We start from the raw sequence: 20363 nt of genomic DNA, 5'->3' as shown, positions 1-20363 counted from the left end.
GACTAGGTTAAAACACAAATAGACTACTGACCCAAGCTATTTATTCCATCCTAACTTGAGGTCTTTGCTTACTGTAATTTGATGGTTTCAACTAAATCCGAGTGGACAGCAGGTTCTTTGACAAATAAGCCAGCGCCATATGGCTCAAGCTTTCTAGAGGGGGCCCACCGCAGAGACCGAACTGCCCCCTATGTCTGGCTAAAGATATTCTCTTTTGAGCAAAAGCTGATGTCAGCCCGCTCAGTATTATAATACAAGCTGAGATCAACCTTAATCTAAAGAACAGAAGACTCGAGCACAGCAGGCCTAGCCGATTTACAATCTTCATTTGCTTTTCCAAGGGTCCCATCCTGTAAGGTCCTGGGCACCTTTGGCACTCAACCAGCAAAGCACTTAACCGAGGGTTTCGCCGTAATCCTGTGGATCAACTCGGTTTGGACTATGCATTTGCCTAAAGTGCAGCGCAAACTCAGAAATGCTTGGCTGTGCTCAAAAAGAGTACACAGAGCATCTTAAAACAAAACAAAACACCCAAACCTTAAGTTGAGTCATCCAAGTGGATTCTGACTGTATTTCTGGGTTGTTGGCAAAAGAAGTATTTATTAGGCAGCAGAAATATTTAGACAAAGAGACTGCTCTCCCCAACATGTAATCTGCATACAGTACCTATATGAAGACCAGGAAGATGGAAGAGCGATTGGGGAATGCAGGAATCGATATCTCCCAGAAGATACTGGAACTCATGGCACCACCAACAATTAAATGCTTAGGAGCAAATCAGCCCATGGTTGCTGGCTGCAGATATGTGGGGGCTCCACATGGCCACAACTGGACCCACGCCAGTCGCAAAAATATGCCTGGCTAATTTCTAGGCAAAGGTAAAGGGGCCTCTGACCATTAGGTCCAGTCGTGGCCGACTCTGGGGTTGCGGCGCTCATCTTGCTTTATTGGCTGAGGGAGCCGGCGTACAGCTTCCAGGGTCATGTGGCCAGCATGACTAAGCCACTTCTGGCAAACCAGAGCAGCGCACAGAAACGCCGTTTACCTTCCCGCCAGTGCGGTACCTATTTATCTACTTGCACTTTGACGTGCTTTCGAACTGCTAGGTTAGCAGGAGCAGGGACCAAACAACAGGAGCTTACCCCGTCACGGGGATTCGAACTGCCAACCTTCTGATCGGCAAGTCCTAGGCTCCGTGGTTTAACCCACAGCGCCACCCACGTCCCTTGGCTAATTTCCAGCACTGGTTAATTATCTGCAGAAGAGGTCCTACAGACTATGCCTTCGTGGAATCTGCTAACCTTTCTGTTGGGGGGGGGGACCTGTGCTGCTAGTGTTGCACAGGAAGCTGCCTTTCACTGAGTCAAGACTATTGGGGTCTTGCTAGCTCAATACAGTCTACACTGGCTGGCAGCAGCTGTGCAAGGTTTCAGAGAAGGAGTCTCTCCCTGACCTACCCGGATATGGATTCGCACAGCACAGCGGTGAATAACTGCAGAGCTCAGGCTGGAAGCCCCCTCCCGTTTGCAAGTTGCTCCGATGGGCAGAAGTCTATTTTGGTATGAATCAGTATCCAAATTACTACAATTCCAATAGTACTACTAAAAATAATACTAGTGCAAAGTCAGGAGCCCAGGCTACGCTGCCTGAATCTCTGCGACATCTTGCGACAGGAAGAAGAAAATAACACTAAACTGAGGATGACATAAGGGCTAATGGACCGTATTATCCAAATCGAACAGTAGGGGAAATTCCATTCCAAATTTATCTCCTAATGGCAAGTCACCATAACGACCGAAAAATCATTGGCAGAAGGGAGTGCATTTATTAAGCAAACACCTTATTTTTTCCCCTCCACTTGACTGTGCGCATGTGTGTGTGTGTGTGTGTGTGTGCGGACACACACACGCACACACACAGTGCCCAAACGAAGGAAAAAAAGAAGGTGCCTTCATGTTGACCGGCCTACTAAACCTGGACGGCTAGAAAGTTTGCGGAGTCTTAAATTTATTTCTCATCCTGTGAGTGATTCATCCTTCTGCCCCTCTCCTCTGCAGCAGCGCACTGTAGCTGCTCTGTTCTGCTCCAGTTGTGGGAAGCCACGTCAGCAGGAAATCATGCTGATTGCCAGGTCACATACATGACTGTCTGGAGCAGTCAGTGCGCAGCACATGCAGCGCACAGTCCTGCTCTCCTCCTCCTTCTCCTCCTTTCCACAAATGAAAAAAAGCTGCGAACGTCCTGGAAAGGAGCCCAATGCGATGAATGTGCTGGTCGCTACTAGGTACATACAGAATAATCTATGGTTTCACATAGACTTTATGCTCGAAGTTTCCATATTCCAGAGTTCCAAAAAACATTTCCATTCACACAGAGAATATCCATCCTCCCCCTCCCCAACCCAGTCTTCGAATATGTACTGTACAGCAGCCAAGCAGAGATATTTGGAAAAGATTAATGTAAGCCAAATCAAACTTCGCAGCTTTTATTATTTTTTTAAAGCTAACTAGCACTGGGCAATTGCATCAAGCAACGAGTGTGATTAGTTCGCCAGGCTTAAACTTAAGCCTTGAAAAGGGGGACGGAAGAGAGATAGAGAGACAAAGTAATGTATCCTCATGGCAAGAAAAAGCATCCTTCTGTATGCATCTGTCGCATTAACAAGCTAGCCTATATTTCAAGTTTCATTGTGGAGCGCACTGGCAACTGCTAAGGTGCTACTATTAAAAAAAAACAACAACGCCACAATGCATAAGGAAATGCTGTAATGCTGCCCATCTCGAACTAGACACATGTTGAACATCCATGTTCATCTTCAAAGGAATATTCTTCAACATCTGATAAATAAATAGAACGCCAAAACCAGAATTCAAGCACAATTCAGCCCCACCGGAAAGCAGCTACCCAGCAGATCACCTTGTTCAATCATTAACGCCGTTGCCTAGTCACAAAAGGAGCTGCTCCAACCAGGTTTCACTAATGTGCTTTTAGTAGATAAGAAGAAGAAAAAACCATGACAGTCTTGCAGATTTGTAATTTCGGGTTTACTCGGGTGTGGAAATGCTGGGGAAAATAGGAAAGTGATAGAATGGATTTTGGCAAAAAATCAGATGAACACTACTGGAAAGTCTAACCCTGCAATGTTATGCAATATCTACATAACATAATGTTGTATAAATCTTCTTGCTAATACAGTGGTTGGTCCACCCCAAGCTAAAGTCAATCTGCTCACAAAAATATCTAAACTCAGCAAGAACGATGTATAATTAGTAGTGAGCTGCAACTGTGTGTTTTGTTTTAATAAGGTAGTGTCCTGATGTGATTATTCCAATGAGGCAGACCCAGCTGAAGAAAATTTAGGGATTTTAAAATGCTAGAAAAGATAATTTGCCAAAAAGGAATAAACCACACAAGCCTGGTTAAAAAAAGAAACCCACAAAGAATGATATGGAGTCTGCAAACAGAACAGACATAAATATTTTGGCTAACACAGTATGACCATTTGGATAGGAGCACAGGACAAATACAATCACATGTTGTTTGGTTGGGGCTCCAGATCTCCAAGGTAGCTTTGGAGACCAGGCATCTGATACAGCGTAAATTTTGATCAACAAAAGGATCAAGAAAAAATTAATTGCACTAGCAAATCAGGCAATCACCAAGATGACAAATGATAAACTGGACAGACGTTGCTTTTCCAAGTTTAGCAAATGAGCTGCTTATTTTTGATAAGATGGGAATGCAATCAAAGGCAGAGAGAAAGGGGAAGACTCTTCGCAGTATGCTGCTAATTCAAATTCTCTGATGTTCCAAGGCTATTTAGATAAACAAGATTCCATTTTCTTCAGACTATTACCAATCCCTCCCACTTCTCTCTCTCTCTTTCAAGGTGGAAACCCATAATAAAATTCTACTGAAAAATCAGTGCAAGGCTTATTTTTGCTGTAACAGAATCAATGAGCAGAGCCAAAGAGTCAAGAATGGTTTTTCTGCTAGGTTATTTATGTGTTGAGGCAGCAACAAGACGAAAAATACTTCATGGGGAGAAAGTCTTAGGTAGCTGCGAGGAACTTTTATGTCTGACCATCTGCCTTAAAAAACAACACCATCAGAGTCAGAGCCATGGGGTGAAAGAAAGAAGTGAAAATTTATAAGGAATAATAATGTCCGACTGCTTTAGGACAAGTTTGGTCAATAGTATGTCAGCATATTAAACCAAGATATAAGTGATCCTTTCACCCAGGCACACAGAGGTGCTAAACAGCAGAATAGAGGAGATTTTGCCAGATGCAGCTGAGATCTACCAAAGTTATCTCCTCTCCTCATTTTACAGGCAACCTGTCCCTTCACACATGCTCAGTCAAAGCAGAAAGCAAACAATGCATAAGGGAGAGTGAAAGGGATGACTGTCTCCTGCCAGAATTTAAGCCTTAGGTGGAGTTTGCTGCCTGCATTGGACTACCTCCCCAAGAAGACTTGGTCCCAGTGTAGAAAGGGTCTCTGCTGGGCTCACATCACCCAATGGTTAATGGCTTCAGGGCCTCTTTAACTATCCTGCAAGTATTTGACTGGGGGTGGCCGCCAAGACCACATAACACCAATCCTGAAAGACCTGCATTGGCTCCCAGTACATTTCTGAGCACAATTCAAAGTGTTGGTGCTGACCTTTAAAGCCCTAGACAGCTTCGGCCCAGGATACCTGAAGGAGCGTTTCCACCCCCATTGATCAGCCCAGACGCTGAGGTCCAGCTCCGAGGGCCTTCTGGCAGTTCCCTCACTGTGAGAAGCAAAGCTACAGGGAACCAGGCAAAGGGCCTTCTTGGTAGTGGCCCTGTGGAACGCCCTCCCATCAGATGTCAAGGAAATAAACAACTATCTGACTTTTAGAAGACATCTGAAGGCAGCCCTGTTTAGGGAAGCTTTTAATATCTGAAGGACTATTGTATTTTAATATTTTGTTGGAAGCCGCCCAGAATGGCTGAGGAAACCCAGCCAGATGGGCGAGGTATCAATAATCATCATCATCATCACCATCATCCTTATTGTGCAGGGGAATAGTTCATTATTATTACAGCTGTATACCTGTATTGCCTGCTGCAAGCCTGCGGTGCAGTATTACGTTCTGAAAGAATCTGGCAAAGGTTTTGAATAGGCCAATAACGTGATTTTTATCAGACACTGCCCATCAAATTCGTGAGTATATTAGCCACCAGGAGTCTTTCACTACAGCTACTGCTCTACTGACAGGTACTGACATTGTCCTGAAACCAGCTGGCCATCAGAATATGCCAGGAATGTTGAGGGAGCAGCACACCAATGGCATTTGGTGATGTACCTCAATGCCCCACTGAGCTTCAATAGCATGCACAAGTTGGGGTAGCTGGAATTTAAAGGGGGGGAATAGGAGAGGACTGGTTTGCTAGGTCTAATACACTAGGGAGGGTGTCCTCTGAATCATTCACCAATTGCTTCTTGTTGGGGGGGGGGCGTCAAGAATCTTCCCTCCCTGTCCATCAACTTCTCTTAGAAATTAGCAGGTGAAGCTTCTTATGTTTGGAGAGAAGCAATTTCACCACTAAGGTCCTAGGCCAGCTATAAAGTTGGTAATTCTACCAAAATCGGGAAGCGGGGGGCAGGAGAAATCCTTCTTTGCAGAATGTGGTTACTACTTGAGCTTCTATAATAAAATCAGTATTATCATTGCTAGGCGGCATTGTTCCTTATGCGTTGCAGAGGTACGGGTGATTCATCTTGTCACCATTTGTTCAATACATTTCTTGTTAATATAAGCTATCATCTACTTCATATGTTCTGCTCATTTCTGTCCTGGGATATCAAATTCCTCATTACAACCACAGATCTGATCTCAACCTATAATGCGTGTGCAAAATAATTTGTTGGAACTATTATGAAGCGCCTCAAGCAGAAAAACCCGGCAAGTTGATTAGCGATTGTGTGGCTTTTGGGCCAAACTGGGCTCAGAGAAGTCAGGAAGTTTGGAAGAGTCCAAACTGCAGGGGAGCTTTCCGACGCCTGGGATTCCCCTTCCACGGTGACCAAGATGAGGACAAGAAGATGCCCCACATGCCCTGTCTGCCTCTACCACCACAAACTCGTCCTGCCACACCCTAACAGCCAAAACACACTACTTTTCTTAAGAAGGATGAGTAAAGGCGTCAAATCTTTGGCTTCCCACCAACTCTGTTCCCCTGCTCTCCAATCTATCATCACCCAAAATAATGGCCGGTGCAATGAACTCTGCAATGAAGTTGTGGCTTGTTTGAGGGCACACTGCTTGGGGTGACCATGGAAAGGGGAGGTAAGAGAGGGAGGCATCATCTCATCCCTGTCACCACTGCTAATCCAGAGGTATTGGGGGGTGCATTTGAATACCTGGGAGGAGCAGGGATGGTTATGGGTGGCAGCAGAGGCGCAGGATGACACCTCCTGACTTGAGAATCCTTTTGCATTTACAGTGGTACCTTGGTTGTCGAATTTAATCAGTTCCAGGAGTCTGTTCCTACTCCCAGAACCATTCAAAAACCAAGGTGTGGGTTCCAATTGGCTACAGGGGCTTCCGTCAATCAATCGGAAGCCACGTCGGACGTTCAGCTTCCGAAAAACATTCGCAAACCAGAACACTAACTTTGCGGCATTCAGGAGGTGATTTGTTCAGGAGCTAAGCCGTTCGACGACCAAGGTACCACTGCACTCTTGATTTTGTGGAAGAAACGGGAGGGAAACAAGATCGACGGGCAAAAGCCTCTCCTTAAAAGTTAACGATAAACTGTCCTTGGGGTTTTCAGGGAAGCAAATCCCCTTTCAAAAGATTTGCACTTAAGAAGAAGGAAAAACCCCAGTAAGGCACTAAAAACATATAAGCTTCAGGATTCACTTTCATGTACAGGAAAATGACACATGGCAGATATTTTATGACTTGCTCTTTACTGTACTCCGGAAACTCCGGCTGTGTAATCATTTACGAGGGGTGGAGGAATCCTACTGCATTGTAAAGGGCACCTTTAGCATACTGACAAGATCCTACAAGCCTCACAGAAAGATAGGATCCAAAATAGGAGAGCAGCACACTACCCAATTCTACAACAAGAGATATCATCCTTGGCAAGGGATAAAGAGCTGCTACTCTTTGCTTAGTGTTAACGACCCATAAAGCACAATTATACAGACATCCTGTTTCCACTTTCACGCTGCTAAGTTACTAGGGACAGGTGCAGAGGTAAGGGACTGGAAAGTGATTGATGGTGAACCACCAACCCTAGTTAGTTTTAGCATTGTGCTGACATAAGCCAGAACCATGATTGTGCCTAGCACAGAATGGGATGGAAGTTTTCGCTCAGCACGCATAAGAACCTATAACCCTATATATGCACCACCGTGAGTTTCATGTTAAGGCAGCTAGGCTATAAATGGGACACATGCATTAAACCTTTCATTTATCTCTATCTCCACCAGCCATTTTGTCTGGTTCTAATGCCAGGTTTAAAAATAAAATAAAAATGGCACGCGCTGGGTGGCAGCCAGTCAGGCCGGTCTGCAGCTAGTGAAAAGGCAACCCGTTCTGCCCGTATTTCAACACACCGCTGACTTTCTCCTTGAAGGGAACGAGCGTTTAGAACGGAGGGGAGCACCGAAACTCAAAACGCTAACACAAATGTTTCCCATTAAAATTCAATCAACACTACAGCCAGACTACCAACTGAGACCGGGATCTGACTGATCGGAGAATGTCACCGGCTTTTCAAGACCGAGAACTGAAAAGAATACCGAGAAAGACTCAATAAAAATACTCTATACAGAAATGTCATAATCTTAAACACATGTGCGTAAATGGAATGTGCGCACATGGACGTTTTTATTTAGAGCTACGCACAGGGGGCCAGAGATTGAGGTGGAGAGCTCTGCCATTTGGGTAGGGGCTTGGCCTTCCCTCCCCCCCCCCCCCAATACCTGGACTGCGCTTCCCTTCACCGTTAGGCCTTTAACAACATTTCTGAAATGTTGCTCTGGTTGTCTAAAATGGGCAGCAGCCATGGGAATTTTAAATGCGTTGGATCTGAGCACAGGATAGCAGACAACGGTACAAGCCAGCCTCCCAGTGTTCAGATACCGCACCAGAACCTACTGGTTCAAATTACAAGGAAGGGAATGTTGCTAAGATTTTCCTCACTGTAGAACAAACGGCCTATGGAGGCGGTGGGCTCTCCTTTGTCCAACTGCACTAGCTACCAATTAGTTTTCAGGCCCATCTCAAAGCGCTGGTATTGACCTATAGAATCTTAAAGAGCAATACCTCAAGGACCGCCTCTTTCCATATGAACCTGCCCAGACCCTGAGATCACCTTCTGAGGCCCTTCTTCGTGTGCCTCCTACATGAGAGTTCTGGAGAGTGGCAACACAAAACTGGGCCTTTTCTGCAGTGGCTCCGTTTGTGGAATGCTCTCCCCAGGAAGGCTCGCCTGGCGCCTGCATTATACACCTTTAGACGCCAGGCAAAAACATCCCTCATCTCCCAGACCTTTGGCTGACTGACTTCCAACGCCCTTTTAAAATGTGGTGTGTTTTTCTTGGGGGGGACGGGACACTACTGGGTTGTTTTTGGTTTTAATATTTATTTTGTGATTTTATATATGTTGTGAACCACCTTGAGACCTGGGGGGATAGAGGGCGGTATGCAAATTTAATAAATAATAACAATAACAATAATTGTTAGAGGCTTTTAAGCAAAGGTGACTAATCAAGGCTTCTGCAACAGCAGATCTGCATCTTGTGATGCAGGTAAATTCTCCTATGAAGCCAGACGCAAGTGCCTTAATACTGAAAACTCTGTCAACTTGCAACGGCTGGAGCTACAACTAGGGCCTGGGGCTGTGGATTCTGAACATCGGACATCAATAGGTAAGTCACAAGTCCAAGCCATCTCAATTTGCTGCTTTTCATTTCTACTTAATAGGGAGGGAGGGTGAGGTGGAAAAAAACAACACACACACACACACACACACACACACACACACACTCCACAAATGGAAATCGTTTGATGAGCTTATTCGACTGCAGGTCACGAATGAATTGCTTCTTTCTTAATACTGAGCACAAATGATTAGCTTTCTTGCTTTCATGATCACTGGCTTCAAGCAAGGAGGGGAAAAATAAAGTATAAAACACCATAGCCCCTGGGTGGACTTATTTACCATGAATGACTCACACAGAGTTATGCATGACTGCGAGCACCCACCTTCCCCCAAAACTGGCAATGTTACAGGGAGCATTTTTATTTTAAATGAAAGTGGTGAAGGTGTGAGCTTCACTTGGGAAAGTTTCGCCATTACAGTGAGAAGCACAAATGCGCTTTTCTTCAGCATTAGGCATGAATTATATATTGATCCAACACCTCAGATGTGGCCATAGTGAAGAAAATCTAACCTGACATTTTGCTTACTGGTTTTCCTCGTCTCTCTTTAGGGACAATGGGTGATATTATTAAAGACAGAGGTTTGATAAAACTTGTGATTCCCGACTGTCAAAGCTGGGGGGCATCCACCTAAAGTTGCCACATCAAATGCCCACCTCCTGTATGCTAAACTGGGTAAAAAAGGTAAAGGGACCCCTGACCATTAGGTCCAGTCGTGACCGACTCTGGGGTTGCAGCGCTCATCTTGCTTTATTGGCCGAGGGAGCTGGTTTACAGCTTCCGGGTCATGTGGCCAGCATGACTAAGCCGCTTCTGGCGAACCAGAGCAGCGCACGGAAACGCCGTTTACCTTCCCGCCAAAGCGGTACCTATTTATCTACTTGCACTTTGATGTGCTTTCGAACTGCTAGGTTGGCAGGAGCAGGGACCGAGCAACGGGAGCTCACCCCGTCACGGGGATTCGAACTGCCAACCTTCTGATCGGCAAGTCCTAGGCTCTGTAGTTTAACCCACAGTGCCACCTGCGTCCCTAAAGATGAGGTAAGATGAGGATTTTATTATCCTTTTATCCTACCCTTTATCACAAGATCTTTGGGCGTTTCACAGAATAAAATACAAGATAAAAAAGTAAGTAGCAACAAAGCAATAACCTTCCCCACTTCCCACAGACGCATTTAAAAGACTGAAGAATATGAATCAGCCCAAGGCCTGGTTGAAGAGGAACGTTTTCGCCTGGCGCCTAAAAATTATATAATGAAGGCTCCAGGCATACCTCCCTGGGGAGAACATTCCACAAATGGGGAGCCACTACAGAGAAGGCCCCATTCTAATTTTGCCAACCACCACACCTTATGTGGAGGAGGCACACAAAGAAGAGCCTCGGGTAATGATCACAAGAGTCTGGGATGGCTTTTATGACGAGAGAAGGTCCACATCCACATAATGTATGTGTCTGAACCACCCATGTTACCCTCACAACAAACCAGTGCAGTGAGTCCATTTGGCAGAGAGTGACTGGCACAGCTAAGTTTCATGACGAAGAGGAATTTGAACCCAGGTCTCCCAGGCTAAAGACTTGCACTCTAGCCATTCCACCGCATTACCTCCTTCCTCACCTTCCTCCATGGCAGTTGCTATGGAGTCAAGGAGTTGAGGGTGCCTTTTAGGTCAACCTTCTGCCTGGAAGCCCTCCAAAAGATGGCTGCCCACACTCTGCTCAAAGACCCCCAACTTCTGCCCAAATGGACAAGAACAACGGCTGGGGAACATTTGTCCCTCAAGATGTTCCCATTACTGTTGTTTCGTTTACGAATCTCTTACCACAAGGCACCTCAAAGTGATTTGCGATGCAGAATATATAAAACAGATACATATATAAAAAACAGGTGAACAGCACAAAATCAATTCAAATCCAAGGCAGCTATTGAGTGAGGTACAGATTTTGGAAGACTTGTTGAAGGAGGAATGCATGTAGCAGACTCCAAAAAGACAGCAGAGAAGAAGAAGAAGAAGAAGAAGAAGAAGAAGAAGAAGAAGAAGAAGGGGGGGAGGAGGAGGAGGAGGAGTTTGGATTTGATATCCCGCTTTATCACTACCCTAAGGAGTCTCAAAGCGGCTAACAATCTTCTTTCCCTTCCTCCCCCACAACAAACACTCTGTGAGGTGAGTGGGGCTGAGAGACTTCAGAGAAGTGTGACTGGCCCAAGGTCACCCAGCAGCTGCATGTGGAGGAGCGGGGAATCGAACCCTGTTCACCAGATTACGAGTCCACCGCTCTTAACCACAACTCCACACTGGCTCTCATAGAAGGAGCACATCTGGTATGCAATGGGGAGGGCAGGAGTTCTAAAGGTAGGTTGGTGCGACCCCCAACTAAAGGCTCAAATCTGATGTTGTGCTAAGTAGACTTCCTGATAGGATGGCATCTGCAGGATGCCCTCTCCTGCAAAACACAGTAATTAGTTGGGGACCTAGAGGATGGATGACTTTTTAAGGCATCCTGGTCCCAAGCTGCATAGCCCTTGGAGCACCAGTACCAGCCCAGTAGCTAACTGGTATCCCATGCAATTCTTTCAGCACTGGTGTAATATCATGGGGTTAGTCCATCCCAGTGAGCAGTTGACCCTCCACATCTTGCACCTTCTGCAGCTTCTGGGCTAGCCCCAAGGAAGTCCAGCAGCCCAGCCACCATGCCAAAGGCAACAGGACCTTCTCAAAGTTCATGCACCTGTCTAAGGGACTCTCTTATGGAGCAGTGGTCCAGTTCCAAATAAAATAGTGTCTTCGAGGGCTGCGAAGCTGAACTGCAAGTCATCCACGCTTCCTCTAAAAGTTTGGCAAACTGAAAATATTTAAGGCTGTCAGATGCACCTTCGTGAACAATGCTTTATTTTCGTTGGTGAAAGGACAGAGCGAAAGCAATGGATCCACGGGTGATCAGCCAAGGATATTAATTGGGCAGACATGTGCTTTCCACATAAAAACAGGAATGTTCTCTTAATAAAGGCTTCCTTACCTTGAATGCACTGAAGAGTCCCATCTTCTCCCCTTATTGTAAAAGTTTCACCTGGATTAACTTGGACAAAAATGACCTGCCAAAATAAAGAACCTGGTGTCAGAATCTTATAAAGAAGATATCCATGAATTGTATGCATTCTCTCCAGAACGTAGGCATGAAGGGGGTGGGGACTGGGGGACTTAACTAAATCATCATTTCCCAGCCTGAAACCCTCAATGTGTTGTTGGGACTCCAAATCCCATCAGCCCCAGCCAACATGGCCGATGACCTGGGATGAAGGGAGTTGTAGCCCAAACATTTGGGAGGCCAACAGCTTAGGGAAAGCTAAACTAAAGAAGTCCTGGAATTATTTATTTTTTATTAAATTTCTATATTGCCCTTCATCCGAGGATCACAGGGAGGGTTACAATATAAAAACACAGAAATACATGACATAACAATATTGGATACAAAAGAAAGCCAGCGTGACTAAACAACAGAATAGAAGATGTTAGAATACAAAAGTCTCACCTGAAATAAAAACACACATGTTCCGTCAAGCCAAAATATAAATCTGCAATAAGGCAAGCCAAGACCAAACAGTTGGGGGGGGGGAGGGGGAGAGACTTATTTTTTTAAAACTGATGCTAAGCAGAAAACAAGCCAGGGAAGCAATGGTACTATGGTAATAACAAATAATAGTGTGAAGAAAGACGGGAAATGGAGAGAAATTTTATTAAGGACAAAACCCCAGAAAGGCTATAGAAAGGAAGGTACAGTGGATGCTCAGGTTGCAAACGTGATCCATGCGGGAGGCATATTCGCAACCCGCAGCGTCCGCAACCCACAGTGCAGCGTCTGTGCATGCGTGGGTAGCGATTCGGCGCTTCTGCACATGTGCAAAGTGAGATTTAGTGCTTCTGCGCAAGCGCCAAAACCCGGAAGTAACCTGTTCCGGTACTTCCGGGTTTTGGCGCGTCCGTAACCCGAAAACACGCAACCTGAAGCGTCTGTAACCCGAGGTATGAATGTATACCTAACTAAATAAATGCACAGTCCATCCCTGTTCTGTCTTGCTATCATCATCTTCCTCCCTTCTCCTTCTGCAGTCTCACCTGTGTCCAATTCTAGACTGCCAGCTCTTCAGGGCATGGGACTGCCCTCTTACATTTTGTAGAGAGCAATGCACTTTGATGTCACTATTGCACATACATGCAAAAGTATGCTATCGGGAGTGGGGGGGGGGACTGCTGCAGAATGTATTTTTGCACAGCTATGACTGCTCACTCAAATGGCCTGCTTGCACGAGCGGCGTAACAGAGATCGCACCTCCGCTTCCATCATCGCAAACCACAACCTGCAATTTTGCCTGTTCGTGGAAGGGTGATCTCGTGCAAGCTCATTCCTTTCAGTACCACCCATTAGTAATCTTGTAATTCGATGAACACAAGGGAAGATTGCCAATGGGTGGTGTGCAGGTGCCTGGGAGCACACCCTGACCACACTTAGCACGTCCAGAGTCAATTTTATGCGTCATAAAACACCCCAAATCTTTCTCTCTCTTCCCCCCCCATATACGAGCAATTATTTGCAAGATTTAGCGGGGCGCACTATCTCCTTAACGTGCATTAACCTGTTTCATAACGCTTGGTTATATAGTTCACTACAAGATGTCAGCACACAAAACTGGTGTGTGAAAGAGGCAGCGTGCATGTTGTTGCCCCAGGCCCATTAAACGCAGATTTGGAAAAATGATTAGAATGACTAAAAACATGGAACACTGTTAGTTTTGCTTCAGTGGAATAGAACATGATTATTGCTCTCAGAGACTGCAAACATGATCTCCTCTCGGTTAACCTAGACTGAAAGCTTCCAAAGAAAACACGCTACAGCATTTGTTGAGTTATAGTCATGCTAAGCTAATGCATGCGTAAGTTTTCATTCTCTTTATTTAATCTGATTTTTAAAAAACGTTGTGTGGGGCGGGAATCCATTCCGTGTCCACTGCTTTCTGACATGGCAATGCTAGAGAGGCTTCCCACCACCACCACCCAAGTCACAGCTGTCGCCCTTTTCATTGCACACAAGAACATCTGACATGAAAAGCCGTTTTCAAAAGACGTGGCATCTTCCTGTATTAAGGGCTTCCAAACACAAACAAGGAGGAAAGAGCTATCTATAGCTACTGTTTACATTGCACATCTTAGCAAGCAGCAGTATCCTGAGCGCAGCGTGAGGCTGTCTAGGTTTATTTTAGTCACCAGTGTCTGAAAGGGTCATATCCTAATGGCACAAAAGTTTACAGAGTCCGAAGCAAATGATCCTGCAGAGTCAAAGGGTCCGATAACAGAATATGGGTACTTGAAAAAGGGGGGGTGCATCACAAAATCTGGGGGCGCAATTAGCTTCTGCAAGCCAGTTCAATGTTACCCCATAACACACCCATGTTGGTGAAGCTAACTCTTTACTCAAAGAAACCAAAGCAGCTCAGGCCTAGTGATCACAGCAACTCTTCCCAGTGGGGCTAAGGCTTCATCCCCAGCAACCTGAGGCTCCTTCGTCTTGTCTCTCTTTGCTCCACCCTCTTCATTCCTCTTCGTGTTCTGGGAGACAGGGGGAGGGGAGCTGGTCGCAGCAGGAGGGGGAGACCCCCTGGCTTCTTTAGGCGCCTGCCTCATCTCTCTCGCTTGGGCCCCCTCTGCTACTGCCTCTGATTCTTGACTGCTCTCTGCCCCAGCCTCTTCCTGCTCACTAAACCCTGTTACCTATTCGGCTTCTGACACCTCCTCCTCCTCCCAGTCTGCTCCCTCTTCTCCCTCTTACCACTCATGGCCTTCCTACCATCAATTTCCTGGCTCTGAGCCTTTCCCTTGGGAAGCTGCTTCCCTTCCCAGCTGCTGCCCCCTCCCCACTCCTCTACATCCAGCCAGTCCATGACACAGGCTGAGCTTCTGTCCTGTGGAATCTGCAAAATCTACCTCGTTCCCCTTTTGCAAACCAACATGGTTGCCATTCACTTCTATGGAGGTGTGGGAAGCAAAGCATTAATACTATAGAGAAGTATGCAAAAAGCACCCAGGTTCAGTTCCCTGCGTTTCTAGTTAAAAGATTCATTTGCAGGCAATGGGGACACATTTGCAGTAATGAAGAAATGGGCCATCTGCGCTAAATGGGCAAACCGGACAGCAATCCCACAAGAGTGAGCCAGGTTTCTGCATGAAAAACATGCACACCTCCTGTATCGCCCTCCAGTTGTCCTCGCCATTTTCAAGCCCCCAAGGTGAATTAGTGGCACCTGGGGACAGAGGAAGACTTTTACGTTCTCCTCCCCACAACACAACCCAAAAAACTCTAGGGCACTAGATGACCTTTCTCATTGTTTCCAATTCTACAATTCTATGTAAAAGAAACGTAAAGGGACCCCTGACCATTAGGTCCAGTCGTGACCAACTCTGGGGTTGCGGTGCTCATCTCGCTTTATTGGCCGAGGGAACCGGCGTACAGCTTCCGGGTCATGTGGCCAGCATGACTAAGCTGCTTCTGGCGAACCAGAGCAGCACACGGAAATGCCATTTACCTTCCCGCCGGAGCGGTACCTATTTATCTACTTGCACTTTGATGTGCTTTTGAACTGCTAGGTTGGCAGGAGCAGGGACTGAGCAACGGGAGCTCACCCCGCCGTGGGGATTCGAACCGCCGACCTTCTGATCGGCAAGTCCTAGGCTCTGTGGTTTAACCCACAGCGCCACCCGTGTCCCGTACAATTCTATGTAGCAACCAATTAAAGTGCAGCCGGGGGAACTCCAAACCGGAGTGACATCACGCAGAGCATTTTGTCACTTAGCTGCATGAATGGGTGGTGTGTATGCACAGCCGTTCGCAGCAACATTAGCAGACAGAGAGACCAATGGCACAGGACTGCTGTTCTTGGCAGCAGTCAGGCATCTCCAATAGCCTTTTAGTTCCAGCATCTTCCCAAAAAGGTACAGCGGTTTCCAAGGCCTTGATACAGGAAACCCATCAATGGTTTTGAGCCGCCTCCAGGCCTGATTCCCAGACAGCCCCCGTTTCTGATCTTCAGCTCAAGGCACACAAAATTCTTTCTGCCACGTTGGTTCCACGGTGCTCAAGACTGAGAGAGAGCGCAGCCCCCCCCCCCGTCAAAATTCCTTAAGTCCTTCTGAGACTATGGCATTACTGCAAGGTACCATGCTATGTTTAGCGCTAAGCCTGATGATCTTTCCACTGATAATAAAGGCAAAAGACCCCCTTTCAGAACATCAAGAAGATGTTTGGAAATTAAGAACGGCGCGCACGTTAAGAAATTACAGAATTGCATCTCTAAGCTTTCTTTGTTGGGGGGGGGCAGTGATTTCTGCACGAACCCACCGTCAGTGTTAAAATTATAAGTTCTGGAAAGGAAGGGAGGGAGAGGAAATGGAAACGTGGCCCATGATGCGAGGTTTGCAACGAGCCTTTCTTAAAGACACTGATCAGGGCAGACAGGGACAGCAAAGACACCACAATCAGAGTCCCAGAAGAGATAAAAATAAACCGACAAAAGCCAGGCCAGTCCATCTGTGACCTCGGCTCCATCAGCAGTGAAAGACATCTGCCTCCCAGCCTCCAAATTTCTATGCATTATTCACAAGGGTCATAGCTTCCTCAAAATAAAGCGTACCATTCAAAACAAAGCAAGGGAGCCGAGGAGATCAAAACACATGTCGCTCCTTAAAGACATGCATGTTATTTTTAAGTTGTTTAGCATTTCAGTAACTTTCAAGTCACAGGACTTTTTAGATGTGATGGCCAGGGCTCCGTTCTCCAGAAAGGAAACCTCAACCGCCCAAGACCTTCCCATTCAGCATTCGATGTGGTGGTTCAAACAATGTCACCCAGAAGCGTTTTCCTCCTCCGCCCTTCAATGGTGAAGGAACTGCATTCTGCACATGCTCAGGAGCGTTCTCACCTACTGCCGTCCTTGGAAATCTCAGAAACTGGTCGGGTGCAAATGGAGCAGTCCGAGAAGAAGAAAAAGAAGAAAAGGCCTTCCACGTCCTTTGAAAAGCTGCTTTACTTCTTGTGTGATTCGGGCCTGCTGAGTCACCATGGCAACCAGGCCGTAATTTAGCGAGCCACCTCAAGACCAGCTCCAGCATCCTAATGCTCAATCTCCACTTCTAGCAGTTTCTCACACAAAGGTGTGCACGCACACAAATCATTGTCATCCTTCACAAGTCTCCAGTCATCCCTGCGATTCAATGCCAGCTAGGTTCCATCAAGAAAAGACAGCTTATTTGTTTTACTGAGGTCAGGGAGAAGACCTTTGCTGATTCCATTCCTCCACTGCAATCTAACAGTTGGGGAGGAGAGAGTCTTATGACACTTCCCTGACAACCAGCACTGATGCGACAGTAATGTGTTTTCGCATCAAGCCGTTCCGATGCAAGGAGTCTAAGATGCTGGCGGATTCTATTACACTTAAGCCTTTTCTTAATAGATTATTATTATTACTATTATTATTATTATTATTACTACTACTACTACTACTACTACTACTAGAGAGTGACATGGAATAAAATGTTGCAGTGTGCAGTGCTGGTGTTCAGAATTCCAGTCGCTCCATTTATTTCACCATTGCAGGGAAGAACACTGTTTAAACAGTCTGCCTGTCCTCAGAGCTCAAAACCATCAGGGAGGAATGGACAACTGCTCCAGCTGAGGAGTGTGGCTCAAACAGTTTTATAAAACTAGTTTGGTTGATAACAACAACAACAACAATTTATACCCCACCTATCTGGCTGGGTTTCCCCAGCCACTCTGGGCAGCTTCCAACAGAATATTAAAATACAATAGTCTATTAAACATTAAAAGCTTCCCTAAACAGGGCTGCCTTCAGATGTCTTCTAAAAGTCTGGTAGTTGTTTTTCTCTTTGACATCTAGTGGGAGGGCGTTCCACAGGGCGGGTGCCACTACTGAGAAGGCCCTCTGCCTGGTTCCCTGTAACTTGGCTTCTCGCAGTGAGGGAACCGCCAGAAGGCCCTCGGCACTGGACCTCAGTGTCCGGGCAGAACGATGGTGGAAACGCTCCTTCAGGTATACTGGACCGAGGCTGCAATACCTTCTCCAACCACCTGAAGTGGTGGCACTGAGGAGCCAGGAGCATCGTCCTTGACTGGTGGTTGAAGTACAGTATCTGAAGACAGAGTTGGAACTCGAGATGACCGTAGCAGAGTGGAGAATTGGGGAAAACTAACAAAATAGATTTCAACACAGACAAATGTAAGGTTCTAATACACTTAGGCAGGAAGATCCAGCTGCACAAATATAAGATGAAGGACACTTGGATTACTAGTAGTACATATGAAAAGGATCTAGAGGTCTTAACAGACCACAAGCTTAATAGAAGTCAACAGTGGGATGTGGCATAAAAAAAAAAGCTATGTAGGACTTGGTTGGATACAACCAAATGCCATTCTAGGATGCATAAGTATAGTAACCAGGTCAAGGGAAGTAATAGTACCACTCTATTCTGCCTTGGTCAGACCACACCTGGAATGCTGTGTCCAATCCTGGATTCCATAATTTAAGAAGGATGTTGACAACCTGGAATGTGTGCACAAAAGGAAAACCAAGATGATCAAGGGTCTTGAAACCAAGCCTTATGAGGAACGTTTGAGCGAGTTGGGGTATATTCAACCTGGTAAAGAGGAGACTGAGAGCTTAAGTCCTAATTGGATCATACTACTTCAAACTGTGGGGAAAGAGGACTGAATATTTGAGTAACTTCTCTATTTTAAAAAGAGAGAGAACTCTTTGCTCCTTCAAAGTTAGTATTCTGGGGAAAAGGTTTTGCTAGAATCTTTTCGGACATGCAGCTAGACTGCATATGCAGTGATATCATATGTGTGGCTAATACAGATAAAATATTCAAATATCCTATCCTTCCATCTGTGGCTTGAAACAGTCCATTAACAGACATGTCACTGCTTGTTTATTACAGTAGAATCAAAGTTTCATTTGGCAAAAAAAGAGGATTTTATTTTTTTAAGAGAACCATCCTCACAAAGGTATGATCCCAATATTTTTTCTAACCTAACAGGGGCTGTGCTCCCTCGTTTATTGTGCACAAGGGTGTGAATGTTTTTCGCTCAACAAATCGCATCTAAGCAAGTCAAGACAAAAGCCATTTCATTCCTGCTCCTGTTTACCATAGGATTAAATGCTCATGGATGGGGTTTTTTTCAGATACAGAAGCCTACCAAGAAACTGAGATGCACATCTGCTGCTGTGTTTCTTGTTTGCACAGAACAATCAACAGATTTGCCCCACTGCCAGATAGGGTAACCCAGAGGGACTCTGACGCACCATGGCCCATGCTCACGGAGTATGCTCTAAGCCTATTTGCATCCCCTTTCGCCAAATGGGTTGAACAAATAAATTCAGAATGGATTTCATGGGAATGGGACAAACCTCCAGACAGGGGTGTCAACTTGAATAAACTATAGGGGTAAGGGAACGACGGATGGACAGGTAAGCCTTGCCCCCACATAATCAATCACAAGATGCAGCACACAAACATCATTTGAATGGCAGTGCCCATCAACTTTGTGGGTAGGGCATGGGTACCTTGAATATTTTATTTTGGGGGCCAAAGGGATGTCGGCTCCTACAAATTAGCTCCTAAGCATCCAATTATGAAGGTTGCATGCTATTTCCAACACATCACACAGCAGCTGGGAGATACCAGATGCAAGTTTTTCCAAGCAGCCATTTCCAAAAACCAGGGCAGCTTATGAAGCAAGTTTCTGGCAAAGCTTACCCTCTTTCATTTTTGTGGTGGTGCTGCCACTGAGACAGCCATTCCAATTCCTCACTTTAGAATTGCAACATTCTATTAAACACAAAAGGAGTTCAGAAGCAAAAAAAGAAAAGAAAAAAGATTTATGCCTTCAGATTTCCTTTGGAGGCATTCTCTCCCCCCCCCCCCAATCACTTGAAAACTCTGCTGTTCTGCCATGAAACTGCAGTATTCCCAAAAGCTAAAGCAGCCATTTCTGAACGGAAAAATGGAACGCGATTTTGCTCCAACGCTATAATCAGCCGACCACAGTCCCAACTGTGGGGTTTTTCCACTGCTTCCTGTGAAAGGAAGGCTAGAACACTAATCTGACAAGGAAGAGACCTCACTTAAATCTCTTGCCGTGTATTGCTGACTACAGGTTAACCGGCAAGTCATGCTCTTGAGATGATGAACACCCAAACCATAGCTTTTCAGTTCCCACCAGACTCAAGTTGTGGCTACTGAGTTCTGGTAGTGCAAGCCCCTGGATTCAGCCAGTCACCTCTCTGTATACTGCTGCTCTGATCTGGCGGGCTTAAATTTATCGTTCCCAGACAAAAACACCACTCCCAAAACAAACCTGGAAAAGAGA

At 45.8% G+C, this 20363-nt stretch overlaps 1 protein-coding gene across 2 annotated transcripts in view; it reads right to left on the bottom strand.

The window, feature by feature from the left end:
- The window catches only part of FNDC3B (fibronectin type III domain containing 3B), a 282861-nt gene that overhangs the window by 166796 nt on the left and 95702 nt on the right, over positions 1–20363 (bottom strand). For both annotated transcript variants that reach the window (XM_083503926.1, XM_083503927.1), the window contains exon 3: positions 11946–12021. In XM_083503926.1, the coding sequence (XP_083360052.1) occupies positions 11946–12021 (76 nt within the window). The remainder of the gene's footprint in view (positions 1–11945; positions 12022–20363) is intronic.

The sequence above is a fragment of the Podarcis liolepis genome, assembly GCF_965112155.1.
Source record: "Podarcis liolepis genome assembly, chromosome: 5".
NCBI lineage: Eukaryota > Metazoa > Chordata > Lepidosauria > Squamata > Lacertidae > Podarcis > Podarcis liolepis.
Note: the sequence above shows the minus strand (reverse complement) of the source record. Positions and strands in the feature narration are given on the sequence as shown.